Source organism: Rhinolophus sinicus, linkage group LG14 (assembly GCF_036562045.2).
Source record: "Rhinolophus sinicus isolate RSC01 linkage group LG14, ASM3656204v1, whole genome shotgun sequence".
NCBI lineage: Eukaryota > Metazoa > Chordata > Mammalia > Chiroptera > Rhinolophidae > Rhinolophus > Rhinolophus sinicus.
Window position 1 is genome coordinate 11,969,205 of NC_133763.1, and position 27,033 is coordinate 11,996,237.

General features: G+C 36.6%; 1 protein-coding gene across 1 annotated transcript in view; it reads right to left on the reverse strand.

Annotated features, from left to right (window-relative positions):
- The window catches only part of LG14H8orf34 (linkage group 14 C8orf34 homolog), a 307,880-nt gene that overhangs the window by 239,635 nt on the left and 41,212 nt on the right, over window positions 1–27,033 (reverse strand). Inside the window, 2 exon segments of the mRNA XM_074318665.1 lie at window positions 3,928–4,059; window positions 9,695–9,842. Coding sequence (XP_074174766.1) covers window positions 3,928–4,059; window positions 9,695–9,842 — 280 coding nt within the window.

Genomic DNA, 27,033 nt, shown 5'->3' on the forward strand with positions numbered 1-27,033 from the left:
TGTTTAAGATAACCAAGATTGGGGGAGGTTATATGAAACACTATGGAGAACTGACACAACTCAAGGACTTTCTTCAGAAACTTCCAACAGGAATTAAGGAAACTTTTTTTGTTTTTCATTTTGTAGCTTGTGACGGTTTGATACACATATGACATTCAATTTATCATGGAAATCAAATCTAGGACAACTGAGGCCACAGTAGAACATGGTCTCATCAACTACTCGTATGTTGAGTGATTTCAAAAGATGTTCTGATAAATAATGGAAGGAGATTAAGGAGGTCATCAGCCCAATATACAGCCTTCAGATGAGAACATTTCTAAAGGTTTCTGATGGTTGAAAAACCTTACTTACGTAATACTTAATCTTAAAATTCAGTGCTACAATTCAAATACATTTTTTGGAAAAAAAAATATCCCCTGGAGAAATGGAAAACAGGAGAACAGTAGCAAGAACATAATATGATCCATGTGAGGTAACAGAGTCTGAGAAGATGAGTCTGTGACATCACTGAGACAAAGTTCACCCCTAGTGCAGGAGTCTGTCCACAGTACCTCCATTGGGCATCCTCCATTGGTCCCTATGAGGCTGCTACTTCACACACCTGCCTGTAGTATATTGAGCAGGGCGAATTTTGAGCAATTATTTACTACATTAATCAAATTCTGACTCACTGCGACTTCCAACAAAAGTTTCTATCTATGGGTTAAAAATAAATTTACTGTTTCCTCCAAATGACTTTACCAATAAAACTGCTAAGAATATTTTATGTTTATGATGATGAGGTATATTGGTTTCCAGACTTCTTTTCTTGTAATGTCTTTAATTCATTTTAATAACAGGGCTGTGGAGGCCTCATAAAATGAATTGGAACATGTACTCTCCTTCTCCTCTATTTTCTGAATGAGTTGCATGTGATATTATGTTCCCTTCAAATGTCTGAATTCCCCTCCAAAGCCATCTTGGCATGGAGTTCTCTTTATGGGAAACTGTTTAATGGTAAATTCAATTAACAAAAATTGACATAGGGCATTTAAATATTTCTATTTCTTGTTGAATCAGTTTTGGTAATTTTTATCTGTCAAGGAATTCATCCTTTTCATCTAAGTTGTTTATTTTATCCACAAAGTTTTGTTCAAATTATGCCCTCATTTATCTTTTCAATGGGTTCAAAATTTGTAGTCTTTTTCCCTCTTCCACTCCTGATATTTGTAGTTGGATTTTATCTCTTCTTTTTCAACTCAGTCTTGCTAGGTTTTTATCTATTTTGTTAATCTTTTCAAACAACCAACTTCTGGATTTATTGGTTTTTCCATTTTTTATTTCAACTTTTATTATTATTTTTATCATTTCTTTTTCTTAACATATCCTTGTTTTAAGTCACTACTGTCTAGTATATTGATAAAGTGAAAGCTGAGATAACTGATTTTATACTTTCTGTCTAACTAGGATTTTAAACCTATAAATTTCCTAATAAGCACTGCTTTAGCTTCATCCTACAAATTTTAATGTTTTATTTTTTAAAATGTTGTTTAATTTCCTTTGTGATTTTTTTTCTTGACTCATGAATTACTTGAAATTGTGTTAAAATATTTGTATAGTAATTTCTAGCTTTGTTATTGTAACTTAAGTTGAATTTAATACCACTTTGGCAGAAAACACACTTCATATAATTTCAATCATTTTTTATGGTACAGACTATGGTCTATCATGACGAATATTCCATCTGGAATTGAGAATTGCACATATTCTAACTTCACTGAGTAGAGTGCTCTATAAATGTTAATGTGATTGCTGGTATTCAAATCTTCCATATCCTTACTCATTTTTTGGTCTATTTATTCTATCTGCCTGTATCTCCCCCTAATTCTAACTTTTTCCTGCATGTCATTGGGAACTTTGTTATTGGGCCATCTTTAACTCTAGTAATACCCGTCATCTTGAATTCTACTTGGTCTGATATTACCAAATCATTAAGGTTTCTTTATGCTTAGTATTTTAAACTGTTTGTGTATCTATGTTTAAAATGTGTCTTGTAAACAATCTATATTTTTTATTTAGCCTGACAATCTTCGCTTTTTAACTGAGATGCTTAGTTTATTCATTGTAATGATTTACATTTATTGTAATTATTGACATGTCTGTACTTAAGGCTACCATCCTGGTATTTATTTGATTTCTGTTTTTCCAGTCTGTTCTTTATTTCTCTTTTCCTCTTTTTTTGCCTTTGTTTTGGAAGGATGAATCACATTTTTATTTTGGTATCCCATTTTTAACTCATCTGCTGACTTCTTATTATTGTCTTTTTGTGTTTTGTGGTGCTTTACATATTACATACAGTATGCATCTTTAACCTATCCCAGTATATAGTTAATAGATATTCTATTACTTCGGGAATAATACATTTTGACAATATATTTCCAATTAATAATTTTGAATTCTGGATTCTTTTTGTATTTATATATAATATCTCTACATATACTACAGAAAGTCACTTTGCTATTATTTTTGCTTTTTGAAGCTGGCTAACAGTTTGGTGGAACCAGAACTTGGGAGTAGGTCACCTGACAGAGATAGCATCAGATGCCAGACCTCCAGCAATAGTCTGTGGCTTGGCAGTATCCCATAGGAACACAGGCTCTGCAGAATGAGGAGCCTTTTAGCATTGTACCTTTAGGTTGACAGGATACAACCCCTTTATAATTAGTAAGCCTGATTTCTCAGCGGGGAAGGGGAAGAGAGGGCTAGACAGAGCAGGAGAGAGAGAGGGAGAGAGAAACAGACAGATGGATTGACCCAGGATGGAAAGGGCAATGTGAGAGGAGGCTTGGTTCATTCCATTTTTCATTTATTCCTTTATTCATTTTTTTCTTTTAATTCGTATTAATTGAGCCAGGTAATATGTTTGGGGATATGGTTGTGAACAACACAGGTAAATTTTAAAATTGTATATTCCAAAACAATTTTTTTTAATTGTTGGCACCTAATTTTATAAACAAAACTGGTTTATAAGAATACTTGACATTTTTAATACTTCACATAATTCTCACAAGAATTCTGTGATTCATACGATACTCTTTATGAGTACCACTATATAAATAAACTCGAGTTAATTTCTGTCACTGTCACAAATGACCCAAAGTCAGAGTCTAGTTAGCACATAGTATCTTCTCAAAACTTTCAAATAACTATTTTCTACCTACTCGTTTCTCTGTTGAAATTAAAATGGAACGTCTCACTCTGTGACCACAAGCACAAGGTATTGATGTGTAACAACTGCTTTCAAGTTCTCCTGTCTTCCAAGATAACTGACTTGCTGTAGGCTTCTAGGCTGGCTATTTGGCACGTTTATACGTAGTATGTGGTGGTAGCAAAGCACTGAAGAAACCCAATGGCTATAAGGCAGCAGGAAAGAAGAAGGAGAATGGAGAGAGAAGGCGTACTTAGAGTGAAAACAGAAATAAATATAGAGGCCTCAGTAATAAATAAGGAGCAGGACTTCAGGGAAATCACGGGGGAAGGATTTTACGAAGCCTTGTTAAATGTTTTGAATGCAAATCTCCTTTACTCTCCTTCTGAAAGATTTAATTTGCTTTCATGTACTTTATTAAATAGAGGGTGGTTGTTACTTTGAATATGATACGATGCTACAAACTAATCATGAGAGGCAAGGGACCCACTGCACGCAAGTTACATTCTTAAAACATTATACTCAAAAAGGTCTAAATGGATTACATATGCTTATGAATAAAATGAGTAGATATAAATAAAACTCAATGTTAATGCTGAAATGGACATGGAATTCATTTGGATTAGCTAGAAATATCAGACAGAGTTTGGGTTCAATTCTTACTTACCTTTTCTTCATTTTGTTAATAACACAGACTTACAGATACTAAGTAATTTTTGAAAGACAAACTTCCTTACATGATTTGGATTCTGGAGATGGTGGGGAAATATTAGACACCGCAAGATCACTTTTTGACTTTTTTGGCTTCTTTGCATTTAATTGCCAAGGTTTATCATAGCTTCTGAGATCCCTTCTTGTTCCTTTATGTTCTATTAAAGCAAGCAAAGAAACAAAATATATATACATAAATTCAATAATAAGTGATTTCAAGATTGATGAAAAACTAAATCCATGAAGTTATTATATATACTCAGCAAAACATATAGGTCACCTTATATAAAAAATAATGTAAAGATCCAAAAGCATTACTTGCTTGATTTCCCATGTAAATTTTAGTTTTGAATTTGATATAAATCAGTTTTTCTACTAATATGATTAAGACCATGTTAAACCATGAAATTATTTGAAAGGTTTTTTAAGGCATGGATTACCATTACTTAAAATAACATTCGATGGTATCATTGAATAAAGCATTGGATTCTGTTGTAAAGAAAAACATCTAAGTACATTTTATTCACTGATGTTATCTTATCCATGATTCACTATGACACATGAAACCACTGACATTCACCAAAATTTCTTCCATAGGATCACTCATTTTTTCTATTTCTCTATTCAAGAAAGATTAATTCAACCAACTTTGTTGAAAGTTATAGTTCCCCTTCAAAGGTAGTCAATGTCATACCAACTCCCAAATTAAGTGATTTTTCTATGAGTCTGTCCCACTGACTTCTTTCCCAACCATATTTTATATTTCATATTCTAGATAACTTATCTCTGTGGAAATTTTTCTTCTCCTATTTTCAGAGCATTACATTCTCCTTACCCCATTTGCCTAGCTGATTATTTTTTCTCTCTTTCACTCATTGCTTTCTCATTTTCCTCTTTCATCCAGGTTGCATTACTCAGTTTCCTTCTGTCTTCTTGTTGAAGTTTACAAGTTTTCAAATCATCCTAGCTTTATGAGGGACTCATGCATCTTTCTCTGACCACCCACTTATAAATACCAAATAGACATCATGATACATTATGTGGATTCCTCAAATGTTCATGTTAAGACGGCACTTAACTAGCTGTGTTTTATCCAATTTTTCCAACTCCAACATTTGGTATTTAGTTAAATACTAAAAGAGGTATAAATATTTTAAAACAGTAGGAACAGAAATATTGGTCTGTGGTCTGCCAGAACCCAGGAGGTATTTCTATGGAGAGGATTAAGACAAAAGATAGGCAAATCAGAAATATATTGAAAGATTTCTAGACATCCACAATGTATGCCCCAATCTCAGAGTTTTCTACTTATGTTGTTTCACAAACTATGAGAATTTTTTCTTTCTACATCCATCCTAGGACCATAATTTCTTCTAATGCAATACGAATCCTGTTTATAAAATATAGTATCTCATGATACAAAGAAATGCTAAAAGAAGCCAGGGAGGAATGATGTATTAGATTTTGTGATGTTTTAAGTTCTCTACCACTGGCAAGGAAAAAAAAAAATCCACATTAATTTAAATAACCTAGCAATAATATTGTTCTTATTTTATTGACTGAAAAGAGGTAAGAGACAAGATTCAAATGAGACTAGACATTTTAGTATCGGTCATGATTTCTTCTGTCTCTTCAAAAGTTTTTTAAAGAATTCAAAAATATCCAAGTTATATGGTGAGGGGACAAATAAGAGTCCACCTACACATTTATTGACAAACTTAAAATTAAATAGAATGCTCCTCACTTACATTTAAATAAACAGAAAAATAATACCATTTTAAGAAAAAAATTCAATATAAAAAACAAGAGTCAAGATTCAGAAAAAAATCATAGTTTTAGAAAAGATTTACTATGAAAACCCTTCAAATTTTAGAATGTGACTACTGTGTCTACTCAATAAAAAAAAAAGAAAATGGATTCTATGAAACAAAAAGAAATGAGAGAAGAGATAGGTTAACCTACCTATGATAAAAATATAACTGCAGTCAGAAATGAATAAAGAAGATACTGAAACACTGACAGGAAACTAAAAATGCAATACCAGCATTTAAATTTGCGTTCAAAGCCAGAAAGAGAAAACTGATACTGCAGAAAATTGAATCAGTGACACAGAGAACACATTTAATAAATAAATCTCCCAAGAAGTTAGTCAATAAAGGGAAATACACTGTGAAATGAAATGAGAGGAATAAACAGTAAAGGAAACTCAATTTACACATAGTTGATTTCCCTGAACAAGAAGAAATCAAAGCAAATATAATAGAAGCAATAACTAAGGACATAAGAGGAAAACCATTCTAGGCTTAAGACCTGGATTTGCTGATTGAAAGGATTCACTGAATATAAGGAAAAATTAAAGAAAAGAGACAAACATCTACATGCATTCCCAGGAAAACGTTTGGATATTGGCAATCAAGAAAAAAAACAAAAACAAATTTCATAAGTATTTAAGAAGACTACGTACTTAGAATATCTAAAAAGGAATAAAAATAAGGCTGCTTTCAGATTTCTCCTCGACAATATTAAATGACAGACTTTTCAAAAGATGTTGTGTTCTAAGTTGATAACGTAGATACATTTCAAGTCACTAAGAGAACATCTGCAGATATTTTCAAAAAGTATTACACCCACATACTTTGAATACTGAGACATTTTTCAATGAATTAGAACATGCACCAAAAGGAACAATTCAACAAGTCAAGGTTTCCGCTGGTACTATTTACTGTCACTGAATTAAAATTTATTCAGTCCTATTCATGTTAAAGAATCATGCTCTGCTTTCCTTCTCCCTTGTGTCATACTCTCCCCTTCAAAATTTTTCCACTTTACCTTCTGGAACATTCACTCTACGGTAAACAAATACTCCTCTATCCTCAAATCCCCCCTTTCGTTTTTAAAGACACACCAGTTCTTCCCACCAGACCACTTGGTCGTCAGTAGCTTCCTGGAATAGTGGGTGTTGTTCCTCCACGTGGCACTCACCACAGGCTGGGTTGTCTGGGCCCATCAATGTTGAGCTGACGTCCCTCCCATCTTGTGGTTAATGCTGTCTGTCTACACCACACACCACTCTCTTTATAAATTGAGACATTTCTGCCCTTGGTTACTCTCGCAGCCATCTCCGCTGACCTTTCAACAACTTGGCTGAAACCTTGGTGACCTCCGCAGACAAACCATGCATTCAACCTCACTCTAAAGTTCACTTCCCTGCTTCCTAAGACTCTCCCAAACTAAGGCCACCAACAGGACTTCCCCATCATCTGGAATTCGTCCACCTCAAAAGTCTCAAACAGCACAATCTGCTTTCTCTCTGTTCGTCTCACATTTCCATGGCACCTGCACTTACACTGGATGCCTAAAGGTCTTTAGCGCTCTGATTTGCTTTTTACATTTAAACCGTTTCTTTTCCTTGCTCCCTACCCTCTCATATCAGACCACGTGGTTTGATCATTTGCACAATTTGCTCACAAAAGTCCTCAACCCCTTGCAAAACTATTATCCTATCCTCCACCCTCACTGTGGCACAACCACAGTTCTCAGTGCCTCCAACTATTTTCTCTGCTCCCCTCCTACCGTGTTTCCCCGAAAATAAGACCTAACTGGAAAATTAGCCCTAGCGTGATTTTTCAGGATGACATCCTCTGAAAAATCCCCTGGGAAAAAATTTATATAAGACCCGGTCTTATTTTAGGAGAAACACGGTAGTACTTCTGGCCACAACTAGAGAGAAATAACAAACTTGCTAATGGTTTCCAAGATTAATTCACACATTCAACTTCAAATAGGCCCCAGAACTGTTTGACAGACTTTTTATTATTTTCCTTTTGCCAACTCTTTTTTCCTTCCCCTTGGTGACTCTTCTCAACTGGCATCACTCACTTCAATCTCCCCTATCCAATCCCCAACCCTTTTGTCCTCAGTAAACAACCTCACTTCTTAGTAAACAGACAAAACTTTAGGCACCAGATATAATCTCACATTGGCCTTCTCCCAGTTCATCTCATATTTTATCTATAAATTGGACTACAACGGCTGCCATTCCTTCACTCTCACGGTTTTAATGTGTTTGTGTATGATTTTAAATGCCTTATCTGTGACTCCAGCTTTGACCCACCCCCAGAGTTTCAGACTTACACCTAAATGCTTGCTGGAATTATTGACTAAAATGCCACGCAAGAAATTCAAGTTCATCAATAGGAACTAGACTTATTTTCGTCCTTCATAAATCTATTCCTGTGTTCCCAGATTGCTTTATGCAACAAACATTTATCCAAGTCAGTAAACTGGGGTTTATAATAATCTCCTCTCCTCCCTCACCTTCTCTAAACAATGAGTCATTAAGTACTTGTGCTAGTCAGAATTCTAAGAGGATCCCATGATCTCTGATGTTATCACGCCTTACATAATTCCCTCCCCTTGAGTGTAGACAGAAACTTTGACTTGTTTTGAACCAACAGAATATGGCAAAGGTAATGGGATGTCAAGGTATGATTATGGTATGTTATACAGGACTCCATCTTATTAAACTTGAATGAGAGAAATTCCCTTGCTGGTTTGAAAGAAGTGAGCGGCCATAATGTGAGAGAGTCATGTGGCAAGGAACTGTAGGTTGCATCTAGAAGTTGAGAGCAACCAAGGGGCTGAAATCTAGCCAGAAAACAGGGACCTCAGTCATACAGCTGCAAGGAAATTAATTCTGCCAACAACCCAAAAGACCTGGGAAGCAAGTTCTTTTTTATTCTAGACTCCAGATGAGCATGCAACCCAGCCAGTATCGTCATTTCCAGACTTATGAGATTAAACAAAGGATCTAGTTAAACTGTGCACAGACTTCTGACCCATGGAAACTGTGACATACTACACGTGTAATGATTAAAGCTGCAGAGTTTAATATGCTCCTGTAACTCCAGATACTATAATTTATAAATATGGGCTAAAATGAGTGTCATTGGGCTCACAGATGTTCATCCGGTCAGCCTTAACATCTTTGTACCTACAAATCAGAGCCCATATCTATATACTTTTGCTACTTAGACTCTAAACACAAAAAAGTAAGGCCAGGAAAAACCAGAGTTTCCTCTTTTGCATGCCCAAAGCTCATATCCTAGTTTCCTGGATGATGCAGATACAAGTAACTTCTGTATGGACAACCAATACCAGAGATGTCTACATTCTTCAAGGGATACCCTAAACCCTATGCAATTCACCATGGCTTTGAGACATGGTCCTGAGAAGGTACCAGTGTGAGAATACAGCCAAAGAAGACCAAAGTCCTCTCATGGGATCACACAGAAAATGAAGAGGATGAGAGAAGTGAGGATGTCATTCCAGGAAAGCATTTAGAGTCCTGTCAGTCAGATTGCCATGGGAATTAGGCAAGGAGTTGGCTACGAAAGCAACAGGCATGGTGGGATTTGGTTTTGAAAGTAAATGCTAAACCAACAGACCAATATGTAGAAGAAAAAAGCTGTCAGACATATATTTTATAAGCAAAGATGGAAGTCAAATCTACTCAGTTATCTCACCAGTGCTTACTGGGGAGATGAGGCTATTGAAAATCTGAACCTATTCCTATTAAAATTGAATACACAAATTCTCATATTTTGAAATGTAACACATAACAACATATTCAAATTCAAGAATATTTTATGACAAATTTTAGCATTTAAGTGAAGTACGGATGAAACCCTAGGTAACCACCTAGATTTACCTTATTATAATCAGAAAGACTTGGGTAAATTTTTACATTCAGTATATCAAAATTAACAGTAAAATATATTTTTTTCTATTTACCTGATGTTTCACTTTCTGCCCAGAGAGCTGCAGATCCAGATAAAGTTCTTTGAAGTTGTCCACGGTTTCCTTGTTTAGACTGAAGATGGTCAATGAGAAATGGGATTGGGTGGTCAGGTGTTTCAGTTATTAATTTCGTCATTAATTCCTGAAGGCAGAAGAGAGCATGCATTTACATCTAAAAATAGCAAAAAACACTTACATAGCACTTTCTGTCACCAGGCACGGCTCTAACTGGTTTATATACAGCAATGAAGTTAATCCTAGTAACAATCTTTTCAGACAAGCTATTGCCCTAATTTTAAGGCAACTGAAGTGCAGAAGAGTAAACTGTTTATGTTACATAGCTAACGCATGGCAAAGCCAAGATACGCTTATTTTCATTTTTGTTATTATGCATGGCCAAAGACAATACTAGACATTTAATATAATTCTTTTATAAATTATAGTCTAAGAATTTTAAACTTCAGATTACTATTTTTGAGAGACGCCACAAACTAAACTTTCGATAAACCTCACCATGTACCTTATATACCCAATGTTATTTTTCCTTCTTAAGCATATATAAAAACCCCAAAAAAGTAAATTATGTTGAAATGAAAAAAAAGTAAAAAAACTCACAGAAACCAAAATGTGTCTTAAACTGGCTTCCAAACAATACAGAACTTCTTTTTTTCCAAAAGCCCTGATGGATATTCATTCTTTCTTCTTTTTTTTAATGAGTTAAGCAATGGAGACTTTCTCTACCTACCAAACAGGCAGTTCATTTTTGAACAGCTCTAATGATACCTTTAAATTGGGTAAAGTCTGATTAAGGGTAATATCTGCACATTGTTTTTTGCCAGTCGGGAATAGCAAAGAGAAGCTCCAATTGGTGGTTGTTTAGAATCCCCAGGCTGTTCTCATGAATCGCCGCCAAACTACATTATTTTGTGCTGTTAAATGGGGTTTGTGAACTTGCACATACCATTTTCCTTTCCTATCAAACTTCATCTTGTTAGTTTTAGCCCCAAAATTCTAGTTTGTCAATTATCATTTAAGTTCAGAATCTGTGAGAGGCAATGGTTCTTGTGAGTAGGCCAAAAAATCAGATATTCGAGGGCTAACAGAAGGGATATTGGTGATTTCCCGTCCCATTGTCTTTTTTTTTTCTTTGTAACACTTTTTTTTATTAGTTCCCCATTGTCTTTTTGTGGTTGGTAGCCTACTTCCTCTGTCTTGAATGCTCTTTCTTTCAGATGTTCAGATGGCTGGCTTGTGTATCATCACTGATGATACCTTCTTAGATACCAATCTTCATAAATTTTTATCACTTCATTATTTTATTTTCTTCACACCATCTAGCAATCTCCAGAATCATCCCGTTTAATATCTGCTCATCTGTTTGTACCTGTCTCTACTTCTCCCCTACTAGAGCAGTAAGAACCAAGACGGGCCTGGTTTGATCATTCTCTTTCTAGGGCCTGGAACTCTACCTAGCTCACAGGTGGTGTTGAATGAATGAATAAAGGAATGAATGAATTGGAGTATTGACCACAGGTAAATTAGTAATTAAATTCCTTCACTGTCCTAATAAACAATAATTAAAGCATCCATAGGTATCTTAGCCCAGCAAAATATACTCTTCTAACCTCCTGTACAAGAAACTGCTGTCACGATATCTCAGGGATATTTGTTGACATCCATAACAGTTTAGAAACACACAGATTGATCTGAGTAGAGGCTGAGTGGAGATTGTAGATGACAAGATTCCAAGGAAATCTCTGAGACATGAATAAAATAATTCAAGGTATCTCAAAAATGTGCAGATAGAGATGGAAGTAAAAGGAATAAAGGAATTCTACCATAAACACACTGTGGAGCAAAGTATTTATCAGACAAATGTAATCTTTTTTTATATTCTGAAAAACAGGTAGGCAAACTACCAGGTGGCACAGGTCTCCTTTATTTCTGTTATTTAATATATCAATTATTATAATTATAACTCAAAAGGTCATTCCTTGATTGTGGTAAAAGCATTGCAGGGTTCAATTAAACCCCAATCATACATCAGTGGAATTCAATTCAAAACATTTTGTAGAAGAGATGTGTTATGTTTTATTTAAATTCATTGTACATCACAAGAGCTATGAAAAAATAGAGAGAAAAATAAATAGAAGGACCAGCTAGATTAGTCTTGTCACAGAAGGCCTGGGCACTCAGATAAAGAAAAATTAGGTCAGATAACAGGGCTTTAAAGCCACAACAATTCCTGTACTGAAATCTCTTAAGATCTCATGCACTTTTTTCTTTACCTTTCATATTAGATGGAAAGTTTCTGTGGGTACTTTTTTTTTTTCATTTTAAAATAAACTGCAGTGTTCCTATATTGTCTCCAGAAGATGAATACCGTCATAATGAACCAAATAATCACTGTCTTTTTTTTTTAATATCATCAGTGTAGTAACTAATTTTGGATATCCTTATATTCTGTTAATGACTATTGGAGATGAAAGACAGGACAAATTCAGTCATAAGCAAAATGAAAACAGTTAATGTTTGCAATAGGCTATGTTGGGTACTTTGGTTGGGCAAGAATCTAGTATTAGATTACAGCTGACCCTTGAATAACAAGGGGTTTGAACCGCTTGAGTCCATTTATACACAGATTTTTTTCAACACAGTAGTTACGTTTTGGGGGTGTCAAAGTTATATGGGGATTTTTAATGGGGGGCTGTAATCCCCACTTTGCTCAAATCTCAACTGTACTGTATCTGTGAGAGAGAGGACTTATCCTGCCTCTCCCTCAATCCATGCATCATCTACCAGACATTACGATGTGAATGATTTTGAGGGCTTGAACTTGACAGAAACCTCTTTCCCACGCATGCAAATTTAAATCCTTGGGTTTGCAAAGATGATCCTGGCAACGAAAACATTGATTCCCTCCCCCGCCACCCCCACAAGGATTTATACACACAGAGATCGGACGGAAAGGCTGAGCAATTGAGAGGATGAGAAAAGAGCAGCGCAGCTGGAGAGCCAGGTTGGAGACAGAAACCCGACTGCAGAAAGTTTCACAGTCTTATCATTCACCATAAGGAAAACAAGTATTCTAGAACAGCAAACCGGAGTCAGGGATGGAAGCTGAACACCACTAGGGAAAGTTCTGTGTTTCCAGTAGGGAGAAGGGGCTCATCTACAATTCTTAACGCGACTGCGAGAATTGTGACATGAAATTCTCTGAGAGCCAGAATCTGACCAAGATAGAAACGCTGCACCTGGGCATCGCTACGTGGGCCCCCTGTCGGCTGCGGGGGTGCAGCACAGGCGCAAACCCAGATCCAGGCCCAGAAGCAAGCGCAGGCGCACTATTGCTCGCCCCAGACGCAGGAGACGTTAATCTAGCACATGGAAATTGGGAAAAGGAAGGGATGGAGGGAAGGTGTAGTTACCGAATGGGACCAGCTCCACTCATGGTAAAATGGCTCATAGTTTCCAGCAACTTTTAAAACTACTGTGCAAAGTTTCAAAAACTAGCTCTGATCAGCCCAGGCAGAGTTAGTGTTAATACGTGTTGGAATGACATGAATTCTAGGTAACACTCATCCCACTGTATGAAATCGTGTGTTTACCAGTGCAGCTCTCTGTGGAGTTCTTGAGGTTAGGAAACATCTTAGACGTCTTTGTTTCCCAAGATACAAAAACAAAGCAAAACAAAACAGTATTTGGAACATTTGCTAAAAGAAAGAATAAATGAAAAAACTATGTCAATAGCATTACTAAAAACCTTCTGTAGCTACATATTACATATATATATTTTATATACATTCATTTCTATCTATAAACTGTTCCCAACCTGCAGCTTCATCTCTTTTGATAATATGCTCTAGACTCTACAGACAACAAAAGTTCCCTTGATAAATCATTCACTTTCGTATCACATATTTATAGTACTCTCTCATCTCAAAATAAACAAGACTGATATGATCCAGGGTTTAGGAAGCTTATATTCTTTGGAAGAGTAAGGCAATACACAAATAAACCAATCAATAAAGTATATATTCTGGAAATCTCTGTGGAAAGAAAAGGCAGAGTAACATATGAGAGAAAAATGTGTATGGTATATATTACACAGGGTGATTAAGAAAGCCTCTCTGAGGAGGTGATATTTGATTTGAAACCTGAGGGTAAAACTAGAACCAGACATTCAAAACGTCAGCAGTTCTGGCAGAGAAAACAGTAAATGTGAAGGCTCTTGGGCATTGAAGAGCTTGATGCATTCTAAAGAGCTGTAAAAATGCCAGTAGGGATGGAATAGTGTGTGAGTTGAAGAGATTGACAGATGTCAGACCTTACAGAACCTGTCGGCTAAAGCATAGTGTCTGAATATTACTTTAAATGGAATGCAACCCAATGAATGCTTTTAATGAAGGAGGTGACCCTGCTATAATCTTCTAAAAGATATTCTCTGACCACTACGTAAAGGTCAAAAAAGGAAGCAGGAAGAACTAGTCAAAGACGACTGAACTGTAGTAATGGTGTAAGTGAGGGTGCAAAGAAGTGGCCTGACTTTATACAGATTTCAAAAGTAGACCTGCCTGGGGAGGGAGTGCTTAAAAGCAGCCTGAAGAACAAATCGCCTAGGTGTTGGGTTTGAATGAATGAATTCACTATGATACGGAACAATGAGCAAGAAGTGGTTTAGGTATGGAAGACCAAGGGTTCCAATTTGGGCATGACAAAAGGAGCTGTGAAGTAGCCAGATACGTGAGATACAAAAGTGCCCATAGTAACTTTTAAATTAATATTTTAATGCTTCCTTTAGAACATCAATGATTCTATTTATTTTTTTCAACAGATATGTATTGAGCACCCACTGTAAACCAGGCACTGTGTGTTGCAAATAGTGAACAAAACGAAAAGGTACCCCTGCTTTGCAGCTGCTGCTGTTGGTCTGTAGATTTCCTCTTCAGGTTGCTCTGATTATCCCAGTAAAACAGGAGGGTCAATAGCAGAAACAGAGCATGGGATTTTCAAGAAAAGGGAAACAATAGTGACCCAGGAGTGGATGAGCATGATTGGACTAGGAATGTGACAGTTAATTGCCTGGCCACCTGAGATTTGTGGTCACAAATTTAAAGCAAGACAAGTTAGTGTGGTAGTGTGTTTTTCTCCCAACCATGTTCAGCTGCACAAGTGTAGGTATGCAAGAGGTAAACATTATTTGTGTTTAGGCAGGATTTTGGTTTAGCTTATGGAGTAGGATGAACTGAGACAGGGGCAAGGCACTTGAGAGTACACGCAAGGGAGCAATTACAATGACTGGCCACTGACCCCAGAATTTAAGCTGGACAGGAAGCTGAGTGAGGACATCGAGGAGGTAAGAGAAAATGAAAACACGGTAGGGTCGATGAATTGGATGTCCAGGTAGGGACAAAGAAAAGCTGGAGTTGGGTTACTGGAGGCAGTGAGCTAGAAGGATAGGAGAAGATGGTCGGAGAGAAGGATGCTTGGAAGTGATGCTATGGAGAATCTGCTGTTATTGGTAACAGCAATAGGAGTGGCTGAAGCAGGAAATCAGGTAAAAACCATTGGTTGAGAGGAGTTCAATAAAAGATGATGGAAAGGTCATCTACATCTATATGAAACGGTCAAGGATGAATACAGGTGTCGTATTAGAGAGTGTGGCAATAATTAGGAGTTAAAGTTATTGAGGAATATAGGGGAACCACCCAGGGATCTGTAGATATAAATAACAATGAGGTGCAGTGGGCAATATAATCTGAAGACATGGAGTTGAAAGACAGGACTATTGTCATGCAGGGTCTCAGCTCCCGCTTCCCACACAAGAACATAGATATGGTAAGGACAGAAAGGAACACCCCGGAGCCATAGAAAGGGGAGTCATACCACTATAGTCTTGCTGGCTGACGGCTGGGTTGGAGATACAGGAAGCAGGAGCCACACAATCTGAAATCCACCATCAGCTTCTCTGCCAACCAACAAACCAACCCCTTGCTAACTGCAATCCGCGCTTGCTAACTCAGCCACGGCAGTTATATCAGTGGTCAATGGCTAACTGGTTACAGCTGATTGCCATCTACTACCCGAGCCAGCACCTTTCTATGTGAGGTCGAGAGCCTGGAAACTGTTCTCTGGGACTCCGTCCCCACAACTATTTAAAAAATATCTCTTAAATCTAGGAAGTCTAAAACATGTAACTACTAATCTTTCCTCTTTATTAGAAATATTTCCTCTGCTAGCAAACTATACTGTTACTATTAAAATCCAAAACTATAAGATATTAGATTAATATTCAAATTTATATATTCATTTTCAAAGTCAAGTTGTACCTAATATGAAGAACACTAAGTCAGTGTACAAAAAAGTTAACTGATAAGGCGTTTAATATTCAATCAACATTAAAGTAGAAATCATGGCATTAGGCATAGATAGACATTCTCATATAAATTAATTTAGCATGCTATTCTCATCTATTCCCTATGATTTATGAAAAGAAAAAGAGCATATCGATGTCATCAGTAATTGCTGGTAATACATTTCTAATTTACAAACACCTAGTGCCCCCAGGCACAGAAGGCATGTGCTGAACTCTGTTTGTATATGCTTTATAAACATATTGTAGATTGATATATGTTTTGTAGAGTGATATATGTTTTGATAAAAACAGGAATCATGTGCTTAAGACTAAAATTCCTTAATGAACAATAAACAGCAATCAGTTTCAACAAACGCTCACTGAGTCTGATAGAGAGCTCAGTGCAGATGGTAAACCACAAGGTGATTTAGAACGATTCGCAATCATTCAGTCAAATCCATTTTTTGCTGAGGCAATGGAAAATCTTGCCAGCTGTTTTCAAGACGGTTTTACTTATGAAATATGCTGTGTATGCTTATATATTTTTATTTAACCAAAATCATTTTCCTTCAACACTAAACCCAGACCACAGATACTTGTGGTTCTAGAACATTTGTGCAACAAGTTAAATACATGACGGCTTCTTGTGTAATACAATGGAATGATCTTTTTATACAATTACACATTGACTAGTCCTTCCCTCATGCCCCAAAGTCCTATTAAAATAACAGAAAAGAAATGATTTACAGAATGAAAATACAATAGCAAGGGAACACAAGAAAGGGTGCCATCAGTTGAGTAGAGACTTTGAGATTTTGAGAAACTCAGGAAGCATGAAGAATGAAGCAGGTGGGGTAAGACTAATGGCTACACGAGAGCAAGGAGACACTACAGCCCAAGACAACGAAGAGCATTCTATTCTTTCCAAGAGAGCCAGAGAAAATATTCAAGCTGAAGTACAAAACCAGAGGCCAAGGAGACACCAGCAGCGTAATTCATTCAAGAACTGCATTCTGAACAGCTGGGCTGGTTGGGTCCCATGCACTTCTTCTAAGGGGTGCTGTTGGCAGCCAGGGCTTAACCCACAGAGCAAGGTCAGAGAGCTCTTATCTCATGCCATCTGTCTGAGAAAGTCTCCAGGAATAGTGCTGGACTCCAAGAAGCAGCAGAGTAGGACTGGAGGTAGCACTGGACTCCACCTTTCATGAAAGGTGAGGACGGATGTCTGGGAGTGCATGACAGGAAAGCCTTCTACCCCCAGAGCAGGGCACTCCTCATTGGGCATTCTGGCTTTCCATATATATACTATTGTATGAGGAGACCTGATTGCCAACCTTGAGGAGACCTGATTGCCTACCTTGAGGAGACCTGATTGCCTACCTCTCTAACCTGATTCACACAGCCTTCCTCGTGCAGGGAGAGGACAGAGGAAAAACAAATCTTTTCAAGTACAGAGAAACCCATATAAGCTACCTATAATAAGCAACATATGACTTGATAACCAGAAAACAACAGAAATTTTGGAAAAACTGTACAAGTGTATAAACAAAGATTAAAACTGAGCCAAGAAGAAATAGAGCTATTTCAGGAAACTGCTGAAAAGAATGTTGCTTTTATAAAACAGGAACTTGCTGCCACACACACACACACACACACACACACACACACGAGAGATATCTGAAGAAAATATAGAATTTGGGAGAATTAAAGTATTGTTAAAGTCAAAATATAAATGGAAAGACTCAGTAAATTCGAGGCAATGTTAGTGATCTAAAAAGTTAAGTTGAGTAATTCTAATGATAAAGAAACAAAAATACAAAAATGCAAAAATGTAAATTAAGAACTATGAAAGTGAGATATAGAAGACCCAAGATCCTTTAAAGAAGCATTTCAGAAGAATACAGTGACAATGCAGTTAAGAAAATAAAGACAAAATACAAAAACTCCCTAAGCTGAAGAGATATCCAAAGTGTCAGACAGAAAGAGCTCATAATTAATGAAAAGAACTGTAATTAAAATGACCCTGTTGAAATGTTATGACTTCACAGACAAAAATAAAATAATAAAAGACTTTAAAGAAGAAAAATGCTGCCTATAAAGAGAATCTGATATTAAACTTTTCATCAGTAAAACAATGTTTTGTTAAAAAATCAAAAAAGAGTCACCCCAATAAATTTAAAAAATAAATAAATAAATAAAGCAAAAAAATCAAAAAAGTAATGCCTTTAAGATTCTACAAGGGCAAGTGGGGGAAATGACCTTAGAATTCTATGAATGTGTCAGGTTATAAGTCAAATGTGTGTGTAAAAAATAAGGATTTTTCAGACACGAAACAGAGTTTATCTCTCTCAAACCGTACATGAAAAAAAAAAAGTTTAAGAAGAGATACTCTGCAAAGATTAAAAAAGGAATCCAAGAAAAAGCATTATTTGAATAAACTCAGCAGTAGCCAGGCAGAGAGAAATGTGGTAAAATTCTTGAAAGAAAAAGTTTTAAATATAGAATTAGACCTCTAAGTTCTTCAGGTGATAATATTTTAATAAAGGTGAATTACTTTTCAATTTTTATGGGTACAGTCACTGTACAGGGCACTGCAGCCACAACACAGAGGCAACCCCTCCATACCTCATGCTCCAGCCTCCATGACATCCTACTTCTGGGGCAGCCCCTGTCCTCCTCTCCAGGTTGGCCTTCCTTTTCCTGAGCCGCCCAGACCTCACTTCCACCAGAGAGCAGATGCTCTTGCAGTGCCTTGTGCTCCAGTCCACTCAAGATGCAGTCCTGTGAGACACCATGACCATTGTGGTAGCTATGGGGCGAAGAGTGGAGCCCAAGAAGCTCCCAAACCCAGGTGAGCAGAGGACCTTCCTTCACCCACAAGGTTCTCAGAGGACCACCCCTCACACTCATATCTCTCCCAACTGAGTTGTCAGCAGAAACACAAGACTCTCAGTGTACCACCCAGATGTCACGCCCATAGTTTTCTGTATATTCACAAATTTAATCTATCTTTAACCACTCACTATGATTCCAGACCCTTCCGCTGGGGTCCATGACTGTATACTGGAAGAAGGTTCGAGATCATGTTTACATTCATTAAAACCAAAGCCAGCAATGGACCAGCAGATTGAATCATCCCTATTATCCCCTCCCATTTGTTTTCTCTCTATTTCCATGCAGGCTTTTGGCCCCATGGTTGAGTCCCCAGGACCAACCACTGCTTTACATTGCAGGGCCTCCCTCCACCCCCTGTTCTACTCAACTCTCCAGCCTCTAAATTAAAATATTTTCTGTAAATATTGTTCTGTGCCTTTCATCTGGTAACATACTTTTTACGTTCCTATATCTTTGATTCCTTCCTCTACTGGCAAACGTTTTCATGCCGTCTGATATTTTTCATGGCCAAAGAAGACAAAGGAATGCACGGATCCTGAAAGTTAGGATACAACAGGAAGAACTCTCTAACAGTTTCACTATAGCAGGAAAATCGAAAAGAGTTTATTGTGCTTGCATTGCTATTTTTTGAAGGTAGTTGATTTGCCTATATTTTATTTTCTCATGGAATTATGAGGAGACGTGAACTTGGAAAATCAAATCTTTATTTCCTTCTGAGTTAGTTTTCAGATTTTATCTTGCGCGTCTGTTTTACCCGCTCCTCTGTATGTGTGACACAGGTGGCTACAGATTGGAACACTGTCAGAGGCAAAGACCCTCCCTGGACAAAACCTTAGATGACATATGAACTGTAATATAGCACAGAACCAATCACGCAGCCAATCTCTTGTCAGTCTAGAGTTGAATCTACAACCAAATTCTCACAGAAAGACTATGAGAAGTGCCCTAATCAGCAACGACTCAGACTGGCCCACACCACTGAATTTATAAAATCTTAGGGAAGATCAGGTTAGGTAACAGACTTACCATATTTTATTTTAGAACCTGGGCGAACCCATTGATCCCAGAATAAGCATAAGATAGGGGAAGAAAGTACAGAAGGTTAAGGGCAGAGCAGCCAATGATGAGAACGGACAAGTCCACAAGGGACGGAGCATGCATGGCCTGATGGCCACAGGAGTCACCACCAGTCTTCAAGGAAATCTTGCCTCCCTCAGGGTCTATCAGTCCATCCTCGTGGAAGAGGTATCATCACCGCCACTACCAAGATCACATCACAAAGCTCCTTGTTGATATTTGTTCTAGGTTGAGTCTGAGTCTTCAAGAAGTAGTTACTTACAAGCACTGAGCTGCATAGATTTGAAACTCCTGCAATAGTAGGAAACCTCATCGAGGGGTTTTTCCAATGCCCAAAGCTTCTCCATGGTGGGGGAGGGGGCGCGGGGGTTGGGATGGCAGGACTTACTCCCACAGCGCCTGTAGTGAAGATTTCATTTGCAGTAATCATTCATTGGCCATTGGTTTCAAATACAATAGACTCATTCACATAGGTTTCGTTCTAAAATTTTCACTGTAATTAGGATTAATACTGACTCAACAAATACAGTTTCATCCTGAAAATATACTAAAGGTAGGACTGGATGTATAATTTGTGGGATCTACTACAAAGTGAAAATGTGGGGGCCCCTTGTTCAAAAATTATTGAGAATTTCAAGACAGTGAGTGCAAAGCATTAAATCAATAGCAGGGACCTCTGAGTGTGTTGGGGGCTGTGTGGTCGCACGCCCATGAAGCCAGCCCTGTCTAAGGGAATAGCAAGAGTTGCTGAGTCAGATACCACTGTTCTGTAAACTGCTTTTTCAGTAAATTTCCCCAATGCTAAAACTGCATATTTAGCAAAACAATTCAAATATAACATGAGTATCTCAAGAATACTTGAAACTTTTTCAATTGCTATAAAATTATTTCTTTGATAAGGATGTTGGATTATGTAAGTGAATTCTTCTGTGGCAAAATACTAACTCTATTTGTGATAACACTACAGGATTTCTAAAATATTATTTAAGTATACTATGTTTTGCTCCTGAGAATTGTTTAATTACTTATTCCTTTCAAGTTTATGCTAACCAACCTGTGAGTATATATTTCATATAAATGGGATAGTGTTCACAGATATTATTCATTAGTTCAACGGGCAAAGGAATTTTAATTAGCTTTGTTTAAACATACCAATTAGGCTTTTGAATTAATTAGGAGGTCCTGCAGATTTCTAATAGTCAAAGTATCTACAGAAAAATCAGACTGTATTTTAGTATCCTTGTGTTTCTGCAATGTTCCAGGGTTGTAAATTGCTTTATTTGTGGTACATATATGTTGTTTTTCTTTAGAAGATATGCAATAAATATGAGAAAAAAACAGACTAAAAGAAACCAGTAAAAATAAATATACAGTGACAGGTCACAGGACCAAAGGAATGGCAGTACAATTTAGTAATTCATTTCAAAAGTAAAAAATGTGCATCCTGACCTAGCAATTCAAAAAAGACAAACATGCAAGGATATTTATTGAGCACTATTTAAAATAAAAACAGTAAGTAACCTAAAAGTCTGTTAATAAGATGTTGGTTGGAGAAATTATTCTACACCATATTTTGGAGTATCTTACAATTATTAAAGAGAATAAAGTACTTTCTATATACCCAAACACATTTTTCTCCATGTTAAATTGCTAAATGAAAAAACAAAACAAAAAAACACTCAAAAAATTCGTTTATGATTTTTGAGATAATGATCCAGTAAACAGGAAGCTGGGAGCCTAATTAGGATGGCATTTAGGAAAATATGGGGATGAAAATGAGAACAGAAATATTTGGGAGGCTGAGAGAATGGAGGCTGCCCTGTATGTAGAAGCAACAATGGGTAGAGGTGGCAGGAGCAAGAGTGACAACGTAAGACAGCTAGGATGAAGGAGACCTTCCAAATGAGCTGGGACAATTTTCTCACTTTACAGTTGAGGGACGTGAACATCTAGGGATGAGATGACTTGTTCAAGTTTTCAGAGGCAGTAAGAGTTGTGCTATACTGTACAAGATGGAATTGCTCCTTAATTTATTGCAATGATTAATTATTAAGTAATTCATCGTTAAAATTTTAGGAAATACTGTAACTTGAAAAAATTTAGTCAGCAGACTTCAAGCTGTCCCCCCTTTTTTTGAGCCCTTAACCTGCAGAATCTGATGTGTTTTTTTTAATCACATGCTAAACTCCATGCTCGGGCCTGGGAGATATTAGGATGAATAGCACATGTCTCCTACCATTTGGTGACAGGGGTGAGGGAGGTAGGGGTTAAGACAAAAATATTTCCCCAAAGTTGCCATTTAGTGTAAAAGTTGCTAAACTTCTATAAGTATGGCCTCCTTAGGAACAGATACAGTAGAAAGTATATGGCTCATTTTGTGTAAATTACCATTAAAAGTGCCCAGAACACTTCGTATTTCCCTGCCATCAGGATATGTAGGTATTCTTACCACTGAACCCTCTGATAAAACATGGATGTTCGTTTTCCAGCCCACCACATCAAACTCCATCAATACTTGAAGCTGACTGGTTCCCTCCTTGGCCCTCCCAATCCCACTTTCCCTTGCCTGCTGTTATGTAGCTGCTCTAATAATATAGTTCTAATATAATAGTCGTCCACATGTCTCTCCCTTAAAAGACTATAAACCGTAAACCACAAGGATCTGGGCTCACCTATATTTCTAAATTTCTCATAGTACATAGTGATGATTTGGACTCATCAGGTCAGACTGTTAATTTAATTTTTTTGTTTGTTTGTTTGACAAGGTCAGGCAAACATAAAAAGTATATAACAGAATGCATTCCTTGACATCAGGGAGTTCACAATTAATATTTTACCAGTAAGTACAGAGGGCCCCATTCCAGATGTTCAAAATCTTGAATTAATTGGTTGGAGAAAGATAGAGATGACAGAGATAGAGATGATAGAGATAGAGATAGAGATAGAGATAGATAGAGATAGAGAGAGAGAGAGAGAGAGAGAGAGAGAGAGAGAGAGAGAGAGAGATAGCAGTAGCGATAGATACAAAAATAGCAGTTGGATTCAACATAGTGTATTTTGCTACCTACCCCCAGTAAAGCTGTATGTCCAGGGAAAACCCCATGCTCTGCTCTTTGTTTGTGTCAGAGTGTGACAATGTTAATCTTAGGGCACACGAAAGTTGCTCACTAGGTATTTGCACACTGATAGTTATAAAAATCCCTTTGCATCTTTTCCACATTTTGATATTGAGGGACATTCTCTTACTGCACATGATACGGAGTAATTCAAATTATTGTTGAATTTTTTGCTAAATTCTCCCTAAAGCCACTTGAAAAAAAGTTGTTTCAAGCCCTGCTCTAGAAAAAATTGTAGAATTTAACCTACAACATTTAACAGTATCTTCGCATCGCTAACACACTACATAACACGACTCATTCAATTACAGAGATACTGCATTTTCAAAGAAGTTGATTCTCTAATTGTTAATGTTTGCGATAGTATGGCCTTTTCCCTCAGAGCGATATAATTCAAGAAATGAAATCCTGAGCACAAAATTAAATGAAAGGTACCATAACTAATAGTGACCACTAGATGGCAACAGCAGAAATGTCATTATTTTTACTACTAAATTAATGAAATAACTGCCTTCACTGAAAATGAGAAATTATGAGCTTACTGTAATGCATATGAGTCCAAAACAAGGTGAAATTCACCATTAAGGAAATGTTATAAATTCAGAAACAAAATTATTTTTCATACCACTTAGCACTTAACTATCAGACAATCCTTTCCAAGAAATTACATGCCTACCCCACTCAATGTCACTACCTATAGCATTATTTGTAAATCCTCCTTCACCCTTGCTCCCACCCACAGTCAAATACTAAATCTGACTGCTGGTACTTCATAACTCCATCCCAAATCTAGTCGGTCCCCTCCAGTCCAGATGCCACCGTCTCTCCCCTAGATCTCTGTCCTGCTCTCCTAATAGGTATCACTGCCTTCAGCCTTGTTCCCCTCCAATCCATTTTTCAGACTGAAGCAAGAGTATATTTGTAATGCTCTCATCTAATTACTTCACTCGCCTAGTCAAAGCCCTTCAATGGCTTGCTGGCACCTTCAGAATCAAGTGCAAACCCCTAAAGATGGTTATATGGACCTACATGAACTGACTCCTGCTGAATTCTCTAATTGCATCTCTTGCTAAGTCAGTCTTCTTAAACGCTGCACTGAGACATTTTGTTTCCCTTGGCAAATCTTCTAAAGGTTGTCCTTTCTCTATTTTTTGTCAGGATGTTCATTTTCTTTCCCTGTGCCATTCTTAGGAAGCCAAGTAAGAGCAAAAGTCAAGCTGAAGCCTGACTTTTAGGCTGTGATATAGCTTCCAATTTGTCACCGCAACCTAGTACTGTTACATTATGGCGGGGAAAAAAAGAAAAGTCCTTGTTTTTCACTGATCTGCTCACCTTCCTCCGCCTTGGCTAAACTTGACCAAAAGCCTCTAATACCTGAATTCGACTCATGTTACTCAAAAAAAGCTATTCAGCTGTAGGAAATGCACTAAATACATAGATATATGTCCATTTTAATCTTCAGTAAGTCCTTCTTTCACCAGCTCCAAATAATTAATTTAAAGCATGAGTGAGCATGCTTTACTTTGCAGCGTTCTTTTACAAATAAAATAAAATTTTGGCTAATGGGTTAAACAAAATTAAGAAAGTAATGTGTTTCTCTACCATATTCCCTTAGGAAACCTTTCCAAGGTCAACATTCAATCCTTGGGCTTTTTCCAAAACTTAGTCTTTATTCCCTGAAGCCAAGAACATGCTGTTATCACTTTTCAAAAATCATAATAAGCTATGGAAGAAAATAGGACGGCAATCCCTACCACAGGCATATTCTCAAACCAAGAATAGACTGAGGATGAACAGTGGTCAGTCTCCTTTAAATGGATTCTCAGAGACTATCCATTTTCATATATTTAGTAGGAACACTCTTGTATGAAGTATTTTTTAAAGTAAAGCAGAATTGGGCTGAAAAGTATTTTAAATAAAGGTAGTTTGTAACAGAATTTTATCTGCAATATCTTCAAAAATTTTCAAAAGAAAAATAATAATTTGGGCAGAACATTACTTTTTTATATTTTGGGAAAATATTTAAAAAATTACAAAGACTAATCCAGCAATCATTCTTCACTCAAAACTCAAAGGTAACATACATTATTTTTGTTTCCAGTTTTTTTTTTTACCATAAAAGAAATAGAACATTGAGAATAAAAATCAACATCTACACACCCAAATAAAGATGAGAATAATATATTTTAGAGTTGGCCTTATATATCAGAGGAGAAAATGAACTATATTATAAAGGGTATTAGGACAATTTACTTTCCATATATTTATTTAAAAATCTTTAAAATTAGAGTTCTAATTCAAACCCCATATAGTAAAATTGTTCCAGATTTAGTAAAAACTTAAATGATAGCAAAAAAAAAAAACTATTAGAAGCAAATAAAAAAGAAAATCATTTTGACCTCAGGGAAGGAAAATATTCTATAGATAAGAAATAAAAATCATGGCAAAAAATAGAAAAATTCATAATTTTTAAATCAGAATTTATATACTCTTCAAATCACTTACCCTTTTTACCAACAAAATCATCCAATGTTTTTCACATGAGGAAAAAGTTGTATGGACTATTCAGTATTTATTAATGACATTCATCAATTTTCCTTATTTTTTATTTACGGGCACATGTAGGATTACACTTCCCAATTCCCAGTGGCTATGTGACTTGTTTTGGACAATGAAATATGAGCAGAAATGATTTATGTCATTCTGGGGAGAAGCCTTTCAGCACCAGTGTTGTCCCTTGTGGTGGCCAGCCATATGGATGTCTGAAAATTAAGTTTGAGAACTAATCCTAGAAAAAGTGCTACATACCTTCGCTGAATATCACTATGGTCACCTTCGAAGTACTCCCCTTGGGAAGCTATGCACCCATGCCAGTGCCTAGTTCACCCTTAAAAGCAATTTTGGAACTCTTTTTCTGTAATGGCCATCAGAACTGTTGTCTTATTAACCTTTATATCCTGAATGTCATCAAAATGTCTTCCTTTCAATATTTCTTTATCTTTGGGTAAAGAAAGAAATCAGTGGGGGTCAGATCAGGTGAGAAGGTAGGGAGCTCCAATACAGTTATTTGTTTACTGGCTAAAAATTTCCTCACAGACAGTGCCGTGTGAGCTGGTGTATTGTCGTGATGCAAGAGCCATGAATTGGTGAAAAGTTCAGGTCGTCTAACTTTTTTATGCAGCCTTTTCAGCACTTCCAAATAGTAAACTTGGTTAACTGTTTGTACAGTTGGTAAAAATTCATAATGAATAAACCCTCTGATATCAAAAAAGGTTAGCAACATCGTTGCAACAAGCTCTCAAGCTTAATTGTCCAACCTCATATTTCAGATAGCGGAGGTTCTCGAATGTCAATGATAGAAACCAGAACTTACTACTGACCCAAGATGGAAATCGTGTGTGAGTGAGAAATAAACTTTTATGTTTCAATCTACTGAGATTTTATGGTTTTGTTACCTGTCACTTCAATAGCAATCTGACAGCATCATACAGAATTCTGGTAGGAAGTGACAGAAACCCAACTCAAAGTTGCTTCAAAAAAGAAAAGCAACAATTTGTTTACAAGGTCAAATTGTACAAGAGAAAAGACCTCTTGGGACAGTCATGATTACAGTTCTCTGACTCTCATCATGCTGGCCTCATGCTCTAAAACCAGCCTGTTTCATGGCATGAGGCAACATGGCCATCAGCATGTCCAATAGCCTTGAATTTTGAGACGGTAAAAAAATAATAATAATAAAATAAAATAAAATAAAAATTCTCTTTTTCTAATTTTAGTTTGAAAACTTGTGTGACAGGATTGTTATTTATTTATTTATTTATTTATTTATTTATTTATTTATTTTTAATGAAAGTTTATTGGGGTGACAATTATTAGTAAAGTTACATAGG